Genomic DNA, 16,754 nt, shown 5'->3' with positions numbered 1-16,754 from the left:
CTTATTAAGCGAGGTGAAGGATTCAAACTGTATAGAGCGTCTAGTAATCATATGTTTTATTATTATTTATTTTTTTATTTTAGTTCTATTTTAATGTTATTTTTTGGCAGGAATTGCTTTCCTTATTTTACTACAATGATCATCCTCTATTTGCTGAAGAGTTTGTTAATTGGTTTATTAACAACAGTTTGGATGAGATAATACCTGATGTTCTTATCAAGACTATTAATGATCTAACTAAACTGGTTTGTAGCTAACCTCTCGCTCACTACCCTGCTTCAATATTATAATCTTTTTATTCTTATACTAATCCATTTACAATGTGTATCAAAGTATCAATTCAGGTTACAGGTAGTCACTTGTTTATAGAATTAATCACAGTATGCCTGTTTTATGGCATTTAGTTAAATTATGTTAACTTTGAGCTTACCTGGCCATACCATATCTTGATGTAATAGCCATTGTTGTTAACATTTTTTTCAAAAATCTTCTTGTCAGAAACTACTGAACAGAATTCAATAAAAGTTGGCATAATTGTTCTATAGGGTATTCTGCCTAGAACTGGTGTGGGGATTTTTTATCCAAGAAAAAACATGTTTGCAATTACTATAAAAATAGAACATATGGTTCTTAAAGCTGTCCTCATCATCATTGTTGTGTGTGTCATCAACATTTGTAGACACTTGGCTTTCGTGAGATAATTTGAGAATTAGTTGGGTGCTCTTTATGAAATTTTGTAACAAGGTTTAAAACTATTAAAGAAAGGTTGGTAATGATATCAGGGGTTATGAATCTAACTGTTTTCGAATAAGGGCCCAAAAAAGGGCCTGGGTACAGGTGTTTAGAATGATGAGAACTTTGTAGCCAAAGTTTTGTGAAAATCTGTTAACCAATGTTGGAGTTTTTGTCCTTTTTGGATGTGATTTGCTTTTTTGTGCAACTAGTTTAAAAAATCTTCCCCTCAGAAACTACTGGACAGAATTTAATTAAATTTGGTTTATTCCTTAGGGTGTCCTGCACAAAATCAGTGAATGGATTTTTTTATCAGTACAAAACATAAGGTTATACTAAAATGTAGAACAGGAGTCAGATAGCATTTTTTTTGCACATGTCTTCAAAACTGTAAGATGTAGCCCAATTCTGATTTTATTGAGATTAGTATGATTGTTCCTAAATGACTTTTTGGAAATTTTATTCATTAAAAGGCATGGCCACTTTAATAAAAAAAATGGTATATACCTTATCAAGCTAGGTTATTGATTCATGCTCTTAAGAGCTATGGTTAGTCCTGCATTATGAGGTTTTCCTTTCCTGGTTTGTCTACCCTGAACTTGACTTTTTATGAGCAACTCAGCAGGTTGTTTCTAGAAAAGCAGAGGACACTTACCCTACCGGTGTACCTGGTCCATGCTCCCAGTTTTTAGTGGAGTCTGAGTTGCTCATTTGCTTTTGTTACTTTGTATGTATGATTTTAGTTACTTTATGTTCTTTGTTGTGTATGTCTGTTTTCCATGTCTGGTCTTTGTCCCTTATTACATTCTTTTGATTACCACTATAACCTTGGTTCCCTTAATTACTCTTAGTTAATGTAAATTAAATTTTATATATGCAATGTCAATCACAAACAGTGTTTCTGAAGGTCCATTTAAAATGTATAAAAATGTGTGCTTCAAGCATACATATACATTATATTATTTCACTTATAAATGTTCATGTGGAAATAATAACTTATTATTTTTGCTATCTCAACTTATTTCTTTCAATTTTTTTCATACTAGTCAGTGAAAGGTGTGAATTATGAGAATTTGAAATGCAGTTTTATTGATTGTGGTTTAACTTTTCATGCATTATAGTGGATGAGTAAAATCATTTGAATAAGTAAAACTGCATGTAGGTTTGGTACTACAGTAATTAGGGAAACTGAACCCGGTAACTGAAATGTACACAGACCAAACTATGTAAAATATAATATACTTAATTTGACTCTCTTTAATTTTTTTCTACCAATGTCATGTTGTAGCATTTTTATTTATAAGTGCTGGCTTTAGAACATATCATGCTCTTTGCATAAGGCTTTGGTGTCCACAATGTAAGTTAAAGCAAATACCAAGTCCATTCCTCAGAATGATTTGATATGGTGTTCAGAAGTTCTGTGCTGATGAGTTACTTGTACAGGTAAATGTCTCTAATCTGAACCAAGAAAAAAAATAAAATTCTGTCCCAACTGGACATAATCTGAAGGTGTTTTTGCCTATTTCAATGCTTTTTTACCCTATCTAAACTGGACAAAACCCAGTGCGAAAGGGGGTTTATTCTATATGACAAAAACTGAGAAACGTAAAACAGTTTATTGGCATGAATGTAGATTCTTTTAAAAAGTGTTTAATGTCAGATGTATAGTATATTTGTGCCAAATGAAGGAATCTGTACTTAGAAAATTAATTGTTTTGTTTTACATTTCCTCTTGTTTGTATAAGAAAGAAATAAGAGATAAGAGATTGGAAAATAAGACTTTTGGATGCAAACATTTTTTGAGCTCTTCCATGATACAATGTACATGTAATATTTGAGATATGTATTTCAAACATTTGTGATGTATTTGTCTGAAAGCAATCCAGGATTTGGGCAAGCACAGCACTGCTCTATTGAGGCAAGCTTTGAAATTTCATGTGTTATCAGCAAGTAGTAGATTAGCAATGCACATACAAAAGTCAATTACACTGAGTGTTATTGAGTGTTTATACTTGTAGAATAGCTTTTTTCAATTTTTCATTTTTAATATTCATCATATCATTGTATTTTTACATTTATTCTCAGTTGTTAATTTTTCTTGACCAATTGTTGATAAGCAGCATTTTCAGTTGAAAAATCTTATAATTTCATAAGTTTAAGAAAGGCAGTGCTGTAACATTGATGCCACAATTTACTCAATAGCTGATAATTTAATTTGATTGTAACCAGCTTTCTGATTGATTGGTTCTCTTTGAGCAAACCAGCTTATTTTGTTTAACCTGGCTTGATATGTTTTATGATGTTATCAATGTCAATTGGTCCAGACTCCACTATTAAAATAATCCCAAACAAATTAACATTTTGATTAGGAATCAATTAATTTTTGGACTGTCTTCCATTAGAGTTAAATTATAAGGAATGTTTCTAATTTTTATACACCCTTTTTAGATTTGACATATTATGGTATACCTTTTTCTGTCCATCCGTCCATACTTCACACTTTGCTCAATAACTCAAAAAAAAAATGCTACCACAATTTTTTGTGATCTTTGGTGAATTATGTCTCCCTTCACTTTGGTGGGGAGACATATTGTTTTTGGCTTGTCTGTTTGTCCATCACAAAGTTTGTCAGCATTACTGAACCAAATTTTATGAAACTTGGTACATGTATGTAGGAAGAGCATTTTATGTAATTGTACATATTACCAGGAAATTTTGATTCCCTAATTTTTGTAGGAGTTATGCTCCTTTGAACTTAGAAATTTGCCAAAAATTCTTTTATATTACCTTGTCAGACCAACTCCTCTGAAACTATTGAACCAAATTTTACAAAACGTAGTATGTAGCAAGAACATTATTACATATTACTAGAAAATTTCAATCCCCTAACTTTTGTAAGAGTTATGGCCCTTTGAACTTATAAATTTGCCAAAAATGTTCATAAATTACCTTGTCAGTGCAACTCCTCTGAAACTATTGAACCAAATAATACAAAACACGGTATGTAGCAAGAACATCATATATATAGTTTGGGATATTAGCACGAAATTTTGATTCCCTAATTTTTGTAGGAGTTATGCCCCTTTGAATTTAGAAATTTGCCAAAAATCCTCATAAATTACCTTGTCAGCACAACTCCTCTGAAACTATTGAACCAAATTTTATGAAACTAGGTATGAAGAAAGAACATCAAATGTAATTGTGCATATTACCAGTAAATTTTGATCACCCAATTTTTGTAAGGGTTAAGTCCCTTTGAACTTAGAAGTTCGCCAAAAATGTTCATAAATTACCATGTCAGTGCAACTCCTCTGAAAGTATTGAACCAAATTTTACAAAACATGGTATGTAGCAAGAACATCATATGTTATTGTGCATATGACCAGAAAATTTTGATCTCCTAATTATTGTAGGAGTTATGCTCCTTTGAACTATGTAGCAAGAACATTATTACATATTACTAGAAAATTTCAATCCCCTAACTTTTGTAAGAGTTATGGCCCTTTGAACTTATAAATTTGCCAAAAATCCTCATAAATTACCTGGTCAGCGCAATTCCTCTGAAACTGTTAAATCCAAAATGCTCAGAACATTTTGCAGGATGGGGGAAGCATATGTTTTTGCAGACAAAAACAATCTTTAATTGTTTCTTTTGATTAATATGAGCCACCTTTTGGTTAAAGATTCAAGGCTTTTCATAGCTCACCTAGCCATAGGCCATCTGAGCTATTGCCATCACTTGGCATCAGTCATTGTTGTCTGTTGTCATCATTAACAGTTTTTGTATCATCTTTTCATCTAAAACTACTGAACAGCTTTTGATGAAACTTTGTATGATTGTTCCTAAGAGGACGCTTGCCCTATGGGTGCACCTGGTCCATGCTTCCAGTTTTTAGTGGAGTCCGAGTTGCTCATTTGCTTTTGTTGTTTTGTATGTATGATTTTAGTTACTTTATGTTCTTTGTTGTGTATGTCTGTTTTCCATGTCTGGTCTTTGTCCCTTATTACATTCTTTTGATTACCGCTATACTTTATAGCTGATCTGATTCAAAAGAAAGAATATCGTTTAGCTAGATCATTTAATCTCAGTTTCCGCTATATAGATGATGTATTATCTTTAAACAATCCTAATTTCGGGGATTTGATACATCGCATCTACTTCAATGAACTTGAGATAAAGGATACTACAGACTCTGTGAAGTCAGCCTCATATCTTGACCTACACTTAGAAATTGAAGGTATAGGAAAATTATTGACCAAACTTTACGACAAACATGATGACTTTTCATTCAGAATTGTCAACTTTCCTTTCATCTGTGGCAACATCCCTTCAGCACCTGTGTATGGAGTGTTTATATCACAACTCATACACGTTATGCCAGAGCTTGCTGAAACTAGGCAGACTTTTTGTATCATGCTAGAACTTTAACAAATAGGCTTCTGGAACAGGGTTATGTTGCTACATTATTGAAGTCATCACTACAGAAGTTTTATGGTTGCCATCACAAACTTGTGGATCGTTAAGGTGTATCCATCTGCACCATGAAAACTGATTTATTCAACGGGTCATAGTTTTCCTTTCCTCGTTTTTCTACCCGGACTTGACTTTTCATGAGCAACTCGCTTACCCTACCGGTTCACCAGGTCCATGCTCCCAGTATTCAGTGGAGTCCGAGTTGCTCATTTGCTTCTGTTACTTTGCATGTATGATTTTAGTTACTTTATGTTCTTTGTTGTGTATGTCTGTTTTCCATATCTGGTCTTTGTCCCTTGTTACATTCTTTTGATTACCGCTATAACCTTGGTTCCCGTGATTACTCTTTCCTAAAGTGTCCTGCACAAGTTTGTACTTCGATTTCTGATTTGTTGAAAAACATTGCAGCCATTACTAAAAATAGAACATAGGGGTAAGGCAGCAGTTTTTTGCATGTTTCTCCAAAGAACTATTCAGTTTAATCAAATTCTGACATGGTGTATAAGTGTTCAGCATGATGAGATCTATCTATGGTCAAATTTTGGTGAAAGTCCTTAGACCCATTCTGGAACCCTCTTTTGACATTTTTGGCTAGTTTTGATTTTATTATTTAAAAAATCTTCTTCTCTGAAACAACTTTTCAAAATCAAATGACACTTGGTTAGATTTTTCCTGAGGGTATTCTATAGGAACTAAATTTTTTTTGAAATGCCAAAATAACATGGCTTCTGTATTCAAAAATAGAACATAAGGGTCAAATACAGTTTTTTGCATCTAACTGAAAAACCATTGAATTTGGCAAATTTCTAATAGAGGGTAGTATTGTTTATCATCAGAAGATGGACCTATGCCAAAATTTTCAAGATGATTCGTTGCCTGATGCAGAAGTTATGCCCCCGAAACAGATTTTTTGTTGTTTTTCATGTGTACAACGAAATTCAATGAAAGTTTGCATAATTGTTTTTAAGAGTAACCTGCACAAAGTGATCATTTAAAATATTTTATTGGTCAAAAGTATGGCAATTTTTACTAAAAATAGGACATAGGAGTCAAAAATGCTTTTTTTGCTACTTTCTCCTTAACAATAGAAGAATAATGAAGATGAATGCTACTTAAAAGATAAACAAGATATTCTGAGTTGACTGCATGGCAATATTTAAATTATTTTTTAGGTTGCCATTTTTCAACCATTTTCACCATTTCCTCGGATTTCAGTGATTTTTGGTTTTTGAGGAAAAATTGTGTTCTAAGTTGAATGGTGACGAACAAAAGTTTGTTCTGGGTGGCCATTTTGCCTTTTATTTTTAATACTTGCTTTGATTTCAACGATATTTGGTTTACATAGTAAATATGGTCTCCTGAATGGAGATTGTGAAAATGTTGTATATATATCCATGGTTTTACTTCCTTTTATGTTCTTTTCAGCAAATGTATACTGGGCTAATATCCCCTCAGCCCCAGTGGAATAACAGGTCTTAGTGGGACCCCTGCCCAAATTTTTTCCAGTGGTTCTAAAAACACTTTTCAGGCATTTCCAACATTTTATAATGCTTTAGGTACTCAGTTTAAATTATAGCATTCATCAATATGTTTTTTTTCTGCATTTTTTTGTCAGACATGGTAACAAGGCATGGTTTACTAGGTGAGGGATTCAGGTTCTGATAGAGCCTAATGTTAGGTGATGACATCCCCTTGTCACCATCATATGGTGTTTATATATCAAAATTGGTTCATATTATAACAGTTTTTTTTTATTTAAATGAAAGGAATCTTGATATTACTGAGAAATTAAGGTTTTCTATATCACAACCTCGTGAAAAACATTCACCAAATTTTTCAACCAATACAAGGAACTCACTCTCAAATACAGATGTAGTTATTTACATGGATTAACAGGATTTATGTGTGCAGGTTTCTCTCACCCTTTGTAATATTATACACAAAACAAATAAAGCTTGATGCTCAAATAAGTTAACTAAAACATTGAATAGGCTCATTTGTAAGGGTCCTTTGTATAGTTATGATATTGTTATCAAATCATGAAGGATTCTTGGGATTAACATTGATTTGCTCCTAGGGTCTTTATATAGAAATTGAAATGCTATATTAAAAAACAGTGTTTGGCATGACATGGGTTGTTTCCTTATTGTATGACATATGATGTACTGTGATTCATAACCCCGCATGGGGAGAATTGGGATTGATTTTACATACAATGGGAACATAACTTTGTGTAGGTTAAAACTGGTCTGGATCTGACATGTCAGTTAACTGCTAGTAGTCCTTAGTCTGTACATTTGTGTAATTTATATTCAGTTTCTCTTTTCTGTTCTAACAAGGGACTCAGACCTTTTTGATCTGATGTTTAGGTGTGTTTATTTTTGTAATATTTTTTCCACGGTGGCAAGAGATTTTAAAGGGGGAGGGTTGTAGTCATGCCAAAGTACTTTAACCCCACCACATTTTTTTTTACCTGACCCGTCAGGAATTTCTGGCCTTGTTTCATTTTTGACTTTAGTTTATTTTTATGTTATTTGAGTATATATGGGCAACTCATTCCATGTTCCTGTGTATAATGATGTTTTGGGGCCAGCTGCAGCCTACCTTGTGGTATGAGGATTTCGTTGTCATTCATTGAAGACCAGTGGGTGGGCTTGGGCTGATATTTTCATCCCAGTGGGGTCATGTGCCTTTGACATATACACCATACCTATTCTCGTATATATGATATATTTGTTTATTTAATTATATTTTTAAAACTGTTAGTGGTTTACTGATATGCGGAGGTATCTATCTGTGCTCAGCAAATCATTTTATTGAATAACCAGGTAAGTTTACGCTATTTATCAGCCGCATTGCCATTTAAACTGTAAATTTCAGCACACAAGGTAACTTCATATAGCCTATTCAAAGATTAGAAGCATCCCTTAAATGACTGCTGGATATTCTGTTATTTCAGCCAAGAAATCATCCATTCTATGACAAAGCAGAGTCTGTTTCTAACCAGATATTTGAAGAACTCCTACCTGAGCTCACTCATGAAGCTGTTAAACTGGCAATGGATGAACTGGTTGGAGAGTAAGTTATAAGTGACTAGAAAATAAATGATTGTAAATAATTAAATTTTGAAATGTGTATTTAATTTAATACAACTGCGAAAAAAAATGCAGTAGTTTCATGGTATATCAAGCTGTCATCATCATCATCATTGATAAATCATGACAAAAAAAGGCTGGAATTGGTTTTTTGGGCTGTGATTTGATCTCCTTCGGAATAGGATCAGAAACAATCAGTTTCATTATGTACAGACAATAACTTGACTTTAAGTGAATAGATCTCTTTGAAATTTTACCTCAATGTGCCATATCACAGAAGGAAAGCTGGCATCAATTTTTGAGGTTGTGACTTGAATCATTTAGCAATTAGAGGCCGGAGACAAACATTTTCCTGTTACGTGGATAATGACTTGACTATTTGTTAATTGATCTCCATGAAATTGTCACTAAATATCATCTCCCAAAGGAAGGCTGTGATTAATTTTGGGTGTTGTAACAGGAACAATCTATGAATAAGTGGGTAAAAAGTGGCCATTTTGATTCTAGTCAAATTTTTCTCTGTGTCAAGTAATTGATAACTAAGCTTTTCATTTCAAACATTTATGAGAAGGTTGTTTGGATTTACCAACTATTTTGTAACATTTCCCCTGACTGTACTGGTGAATGTTGACAACTGGTGCATCTGTTTGTAGAATTTACACCTTTAAAATATGTTTCAAGGTAATTGACAAATATTTGACCAATATATTGCCTTCTTCAGTGTCAAATAACTAGTGAGTGTATGATCCTGAAAACTACTCACTACACATTTACTACAGCATTTGTCATTATGATCGATGACATAATATTGATTTGACAATGTACAAAAGCTAATGATCTTTGAAATTGTGATAAGTATAGAAACTTATAATATTGGTTTGACAATGTACAAAAACTAATAATCTTTGCAATTGTGAAAATTATAGAAACTTAGATGATTTTGAAAATAAAAATATACAGAAAAGTGACATGTTGTAAAAGAGGACTAGTATTGAATTGTAATTTTTTGTTTATTCCAACTTGGTCACAAACTTAATCCAAAACTGACTGTTCCTCTTGTTGTACAGTTGTCCACTGACTGTTATGTTGAATAATGAGGTTTAATATTAAATCCTTGAGATTGTGACCAAAGAGCTTGAAGTGCTGGCTAATAGGGAGGAAGGATTTCTTTCTCAGGTTATTCCTGTTGCCATTTAGCTGTTTGTGATACCAGCAAGTTTTGGATGCTGTTTGGCTGTTTAAGCATGTTAAGAGCTAGTACTGGAGACTTGAGAAAGATCTAGGTTCCCTTGATTACTCTTAGATAGGGTTTTTTAAAAAAATTAATTTCCAATTTGTGCCAATAATGCCAAAGCTGTTCCTTTGTGTTAGGTGGTAGGTGAGAACACAAGGGAGTCTCTTCAATTTTTCTTTCTTTTTGTAGTGCAGCAATCTGCTTTGAGAAATAGACTCTCCTTTCAAAAATCCATTTTTAGGCCTTTTAGGCCAGGTGAGCTTTTATTATCACTTGGCATTTGTTGTTGTCCGTCATTAAGTTTTTAAAAAAAAAATCTTTGCCTCTGGAACTGCCAAACAGATCAAACTTGGTGACAATTATTCTTGGCATGTTATTGTATCTGCTATGAACCCCCCTGATATCGAAGTGTCATTTTAAAATTTCTTGCAGTTTCTACCTATTATAAAGAAAAGAAAGCAGGTTAATGATTTATGTTCAGTATTTCAATATCTATTTTGGTGCAAATTTCAGAAAAATCTGTTGACCCTTCTTGGAGTTGTCGTTCTTGAAAGTGTCATTCATGACATTTTATCACTTTTTGCCTAAACATAGTATTTTTTGGAAAACAAAAGCAGATTGATGATAAGTATGAATTTATAAAATGTTCAGTATTACAATATCTTTTTTTTGGTTTAAGTTTCAGAAAAATCTGTCGACACTTCATGGAATTACGGCCGCATAAAGCATCATTTTTACAATTTTCCTGTTTTTGCCTGTTTTGAATAAAACAAAAGCAGATTGATGATTAATGTAAATTTATAAAATATACATATGCAAAAGTATGTAAAGATCAATGATTGGTGTGAATTTGGGAAAAATCTGTTTATTATATTTTATTAATGATTTTTTTTACTTTTAGCATGTTATTCTGTTAACACAAGTAGAATGATGATTCATGTTTAAATGTTCAGTATCATGACAAATATCATCTGTGCAAATTTGGTAAAAGGTGTTTGACCATTTTTAGGCATTGCTAAAAAATCTTTTAAACCAGGTGAGTGAATCAGGATCATAATAGCCTCTTGTTTATAGTTTTTTATTTGTAGCCCCTTCTGAATAAATGACATTCCACAACACCTAGTTGTTGTTTCACAGTGTTGTTGTTGCAGCAGATCCTCTTTATATGAAGAGCCTGGCTGTATGGAATGCATCTGGTGCAAGCGGATGGGTTGCAGCTTTTTGGTGACCAATACTGATGTTTATTTGTAGGTTTGGTACAAATATCCATGGCAATCACCTTGTTTGAAAGAGTACTTGAGGTGCCTAGAAAAGGAATGTTGGATTTGGTGACTTCATGGTTGAATTTAATAGTTGGGAAAACTTTGTCGCTTGTTCCATTTCATGTCAACATCATCAGTCAAGTGAAACCAAAACAATGATTTTTCAGTTGAAAACTCAAGAAGCTGTTGCTCAAGTTTGCCCATGAAGATGTTAGCATAATATTTGTGTACCATGTGGTCTTACATAAATGAAGCTAAGAATATTCTTTTACTTGTTTTGGGGTTATATTTCAATCACCTTAAATGTCCATCTGTCAGTTTGTTATACTTTTTGTAACAGGTTTCTGATTTTCTATGGAAGGTAATGCTTAGATATTTGGTACATTATTTTTGCATGATGACTTGTACCATGTCTCCTTTTTTCAGGTTCCTGGCTCATCAGCTTTCTTTTTACCGATCAACTTTGTCATTTTTCAAGCGGTTTATGGAAATTTTCTTAACAGATTTCTCAACTTCTCAACTATGAGGGAATGCTTAGTTATTTGGTATAATGCTTTTGTATGATGACTTGTACCATGTCTGCCCTTTGCATGTTCCTCACTAATCATCTTCCTGTTTACCGGTCGCCTCAGTGTCTCCTTTTTCAGGTTGAGTGGGGTATTCTTAGCACAACCTAACAAGCAACCTCGTTTAATTTTTAATCATGGATGTTGGGTCATATTAGGCAAATGTTCAAATGGTAATTTTTAAGTTCTTTGAACAGTTTAAATCTGTATAAGAATCTTGTACTCTGTCAACCATTTAATTACAATCCCAACTCTGAACTGTATTCAGCTTGAATATTGTGTCCATATTTCACCAATCTGCTCAGGGATGACTACGCTGGTTGTATTAAGCTGCGCCCTGTGAAGCATTTGTAAGTGATTATGACCAATATTACAAATGTTCACGCTGTATTCACTGTCATTTCTAGCTAGTATCTAAAGAATCCATCTCAATTTAAAGAAGATATTTGCAATAACTGCAATTACACCTGGTTTGATTGGGGAAATTGACCGTTGAATCAGGCTTGTGGAACCATCAGGGTCTCAAGTGTAGCTGTAGATAATTATTCTTTTTAATTTTTCTTAACTATTAAACCTTATAATCAGATATTTTCAGAAATTGAGTGTGTCCATATATTGAAGGAATTAGAATATTTATAAATACTCCTAATCTTGAACTTTGTGCAAAATTAAGGAAAGTTGGTGTAATATGTAGATGTGCATGAAGGAATATAATTACTGTTGGATGACTCCAATAGGAGAAATTCCAAACTAATGGTTTTACATGTTAAACCCTTTAAGGGCAATTGCTTCTTCACCACTCAAGAGTTTTTGTTTAATTTTATAGGAATGTTTGACATCATATGTAGATGTGTATGAAGGAACAGAATTACTGTCAGTGGACTTCAAAGGGAAATAATCCATATTAATGGCTTTACATGTTGAACGTGGTAGGCAATACTCTTTCTAGACTGTTTAAGGAGTGTTAATGTTATTTTATAAAAAGGTTGGTTATCATGAAGGAATATAATTACTGTTGGATGACTCCAAAGGGAGACAAATCTAAACTAAAGGTACGATATTTCTAGTTGGGGATAAGTTTGAAACTTGGAAACTTTCATTAGGGGAATCAGCCTTATTTCAGATGTAAATTTAGGAAATCAATATTACTGTAATAGAAACATTGTACATGTAAAGTGTGTGTTGTATTACATGCTATACAATCTTATTTGTACAGATGCAAGTTATATAAATGAATCATTGAGCGTTACAGTCTGTGGTTTATTGGGTGATACGATTTGAGCGATGAGTACGGAGGGATAGAAAATGAATCATGAGTGACTCAACGATGAAGGTTTGGATATTGAGTGGTGAGCACTAAATTGGGGAAGTTGAAGGATACTGGGCTGTAAAATGTGACAAAAATACAAAATGCTCTGAACTGTTTATTTTTTGGCGATAAATTGATTGGTAAATGGGAAATATAAGGGTACATGAGTGATAGGGATGCATGGGGGTTATCCCAGCCTACATGCTATAAGTTTGTGTTATGAGACTTACCAACATGTTCCCTGGTACATATATATGGAAGATTAATTTACTTGCTATATGGCTAACTGAAGTCTTTGTTTTCTCAATTTAAGTCAGACTTCCAATTAAGTTAATTTTATTCATATATAAATCACTAATAGTAACATATATGTGAAGAAATTTTGAACTTTGATATCAAGGTTTTTGCATAACTGATTTGTGTCTGGACTGTATTGAGCATTTTTGACTTATGTGTATTTTACCATTACACTGTAATAGAGAGAATTTTTATTATTTTACAAATAACAAAATTTCAAATTCCATTTAGCTTTGAAATTACAAATTTCCGTGGTAAATTTATACAATTGCTTTACAGTATATATGTTACAGTAGTAAAAGTGTGTTACACTGCAGAGATGTTTTAAACTTAATCAGAATATTTTATCCTAACCCAGAAATCAGTCTGCATGAGTAGGCGGATTCACTATTTTTCACTACAACAGACCTACATATATATCTTGGGACAATTTTATTTCATTAAGAATAGCAGTAAAAGCTTATTCCTTGTTTGGAGGAAAAGGTTTCTTAAGTGTGGATGTTGATGTAAAACAGATATGAAAGAAATCATAGATATGAGTGTAGAAAAGTGGAGGAATGTGCAATAGCAGGAGCCATCAGTACTTATCTTGTATGAATAAATTAAAAACAGTGTTTTGTATTTCAACTTATGTAAATATATCTAATGGTTATTTTGTTCACTTTTATACCATTGATAATTTGCGAATTAAACTGAAGTTTTGAAATGAATTATTGATAACACTTCAGTTATTATACATAATTCCTGCATAATATCTAGTGATGAGGTAGTAATCATACATTATTCCTGAAAATTTCAGTAACTATATGTCATTTCTAAATATGCCAGTTTATTTGCATATTAACTGAAAGTTTCAGTAATTATGTGTAATTCCTAATTACACAATTTTACTCTAACATATACATTTTTTGTACATGTTAAAGGCTAAAAACCACTAATTCCACTTCCCATAGGCTTCTATGCTAATTTCACAATATTCAATGGCTTCTCTGGACTTTACCTTAACTTTAACCTGCAGAGGACTATATATCAGCATGATTCTACATATGTCAGCTCACAATCCTCAGAATGGCATGTGGGGTTAGCAGACTTGCAGTGCAGTACTGGTCACCGGAAGTGAAGGGTCTATAAATAGCATGGGAAATCCCAGTGTTTTCACAAGATAGGGGTATATTTAAAAATCATTATGGAGATTAGGCTTCACATCACAAGAAGCAAAATGCACCTATAAAATGTACAGAAATGTTTTTCCTGTCAGAAACTGTTTAAATTTTTTAAATAAGATGAGAACTTTTTTCACAGCACTATGAGGAACAGGGGTAATTTCTGCGTAGGACTATTTTTGCGTACGTTCCAAATGCTCATTGGTTGAATTGGTGGTCTGTAACCTAAATGAATATATCCCTTTTGAATGTTGTCTTCCTTTTTTTATAGTTATATGGGATTCCCTCAGGAGAAAAAGTATGATGATAGAATTAATGCATTGGTAGCTGGTTCTGCCCCTGTTGGAGGAATAGATGTCTCAGAATTTGTTAACTCTGTATATGACGACTTGACAGATGATTATATTGATTCTGTTCAACAGGAACTGGTTTGTATTGCATTGGAACATGGTGTAAAGAAAAAAGAAAGCTAAAGTTACTTATATGAGCATAGCATATATCATTTTAACATGTTAAGTCTCTTGCTTGTGGTTACTTATTTAGCCTCATGCAGAAATTTCTTTCGCCTTATTTGAATTTTGGCTTAAAATCATAACAACATACCTCAATTCTTGTCAACACAAATTGATCTCAAAACCTGTAATGAAGACCATTTCTATCATTGTAATATAGGGAAACATTACATGTTATCTTCCATGGGAGGAATGCCACAAGGTATTTTAGCGGTGAAGTTGGATTTAAATTAAAACAAGATCTATTATAAGGTCACGAAAACAAAAGAAATCTCCCACTTAAAAAGTTTTGAGAGGGAGATCTCCTGCTTTAGAATTTTCTAAGGTTATAATTAACATCTATGTTTTAACTCCAGCGTCAATTAAATTTCAGTAAAAATAGGTCAATGTACCGGTAACTTCAATCATTTGAAGGAACTAGATAAGGTTGGAATTGGTCTTTTTTTTATTGTTTACCATGTATAGATACCTGTGTTGTTCTCATGTTATTTAGCACAACAAAGTCAGTATGTGTGCACACATATTTATATTTCTTAGGTTTTATTATCTTTTTCATGGCTTCTGTTCAACCTCCAAATGTATTTCTTTACAAACAATGCATGATGCATTTAATTGTCAAGTCAATGATGTTGAACCAAGAGTTGATGTACAAATTTCTGAAAAAATTTCGGAACAGCACTTTGAGTGATGAATTAAATGGTACTAGTCACTCAGTGAAGTTGCAAATTAAAAAGTTGAAAATGGATTCACAATTTAAGTAGTGGTCTGTAGGTAAAAAGATTCAATAGACTGGAAATCCGAAGAATCTAAAGGATCTAACCCAGTCTCCATTGGCTTGAGACTAAAATGAATCACACTGTTACTTGATTCATGGATGTATGGAACATTTGAAACATAGAAATAGCTGAAACTTAAGATAGAGCCTTGGACACTGCCCATCAGTATTGCATGTGACTCGTATGATTAATCCAGAATAGTTATGGCTGATAATAGAGATTTATGCAAGGAAAAACCAAAAAGGTTCAAAATGACAAACTTTTATTCTGTTCCTGAGAATCCTCATGGTCCACAACCATGTATTCAGTATGGTCAGCTGCCATGGTATCTAACCCTACAAGTTATGCAAGGAGGACAGGCAGCTGGTACCAAGAGGTTCCTTTTATAATTGTGGCTCCTAGGCTTTAACCACTGTAGGTCAAGCTGTCCATACCCAAACATCAAGTTAAGGCCAACATCATCAAAAGGAAACTGATTTCGTAAAAAAAAAAAAAAAAAATATTAAAAGTATTTTTTAAAATTTAGATGACACAAAATTCCTTTGTTAGGTAGATGCACATATATTCCGAATGTACACTTCTGTCAACACTAAAATTTAATTCCTCCACTTTTCTCAGTGGACACTTTGTAAGTGGAGACACAGTGTCTCAACCCAATTGGTGGAGTCACCATTTCAAAAAATTTTAGATGACAATACATATTTAATGATTCTTTAAGTTTAAAATCATATGAGTTAATACAGAAAAAATAAATGATAAGTATTTGAATGAAGTAATTTTGTTTCAGTTTTTAATTTAGTGGAGACACAGTCAAGTCAGAATGGAGGAAAATGGTGACTCAAATGGGAAGAGTAGAGAAATTAAAATTTAGGTCGATGGTAGTGTAGTTAATCCATTAACTGATTCAGTACAATCATATATGAAGAAAAGGTTGATTATAGACCTGTGAGCTGTCAATTGTTACTTATGGAAATAATTTTACGATTTGAGCACTGCTCAGCCTCATATTAGCAAAAAGCATTTATGTTAAAATTTGACATATGTTCATATGTTCTGATTATCATCACATTCACATTTATGAGCCAAACTCAAAGCTGATTCTACACTACTGAATTGAAAACTTTCATGGAATATTTATTACATGTTAATTTCATGGTGCACCCTGTTATTTCAATTTACATCTAAAGCAATTTTGAGGATAAAAGGTTCATGTTATGGGGGACTGGGTGGTATCAGTTTAGTGAGCATTGCTTACAGTTTCATTTTAGTTACGTAATGTACTGTATGTTCTTTGTTGTGTATGTCTGTTTCCATGTCTGGTCTTTGTCCCTGGC

At 32.9% G+C, this 16,754-nt stretch overlaps 1 protein-coding gene across 3 annotated transcripts in view; it reads left to right on the top strand.

Moving 5' to 3' along the window:
* The window catches only part of LOC148617413 (uncharacterized), a 56,919-nt gene that overhangs the window by 21,518 nt on the left and 18,647 nt on the right, over positions 1-16,754 (top strand). For 2 of the 3 annotated variants that reach the window (XM_088585008.1, XM_088585009.1), the window contains exons 6-8: positions 111-245; positions 8,166-8,284; positions 14,404-14,560. In XM_088585008.1, the coding sequence (XP_088441134.1) occupies positions 111-245; positions 8,166-8,284; positions 14,404-14,560 (411 nt within the window). The remainder of the gene's footprint in view (positions 1-110; positions 246-8,165; positions 8,285-14,403; positions 14,561-16,754) is intronic. The other variant, XM_088585010.1, reaches the window with a different exon arrangement.

This window comes from Perna viridis, chromosome 5 (genome assembly GCF_037379345.1).
Source record: "Perna viridis isolate PV_CMFRI_1.1 ecotype Kerala chromosome 5, ASM3737934v1, whole genome shotgun sequence".
In the NCBI taxonomy this organism is placed as follows: Eukaryota; Metazoa; Mollusca; class Bivalvia; order Mytilida; family Mytilidae; genus Perna; species Perna viridis.
This window is presented reverse-complemented; position numbering and strand designations above follow the sequence as displayed.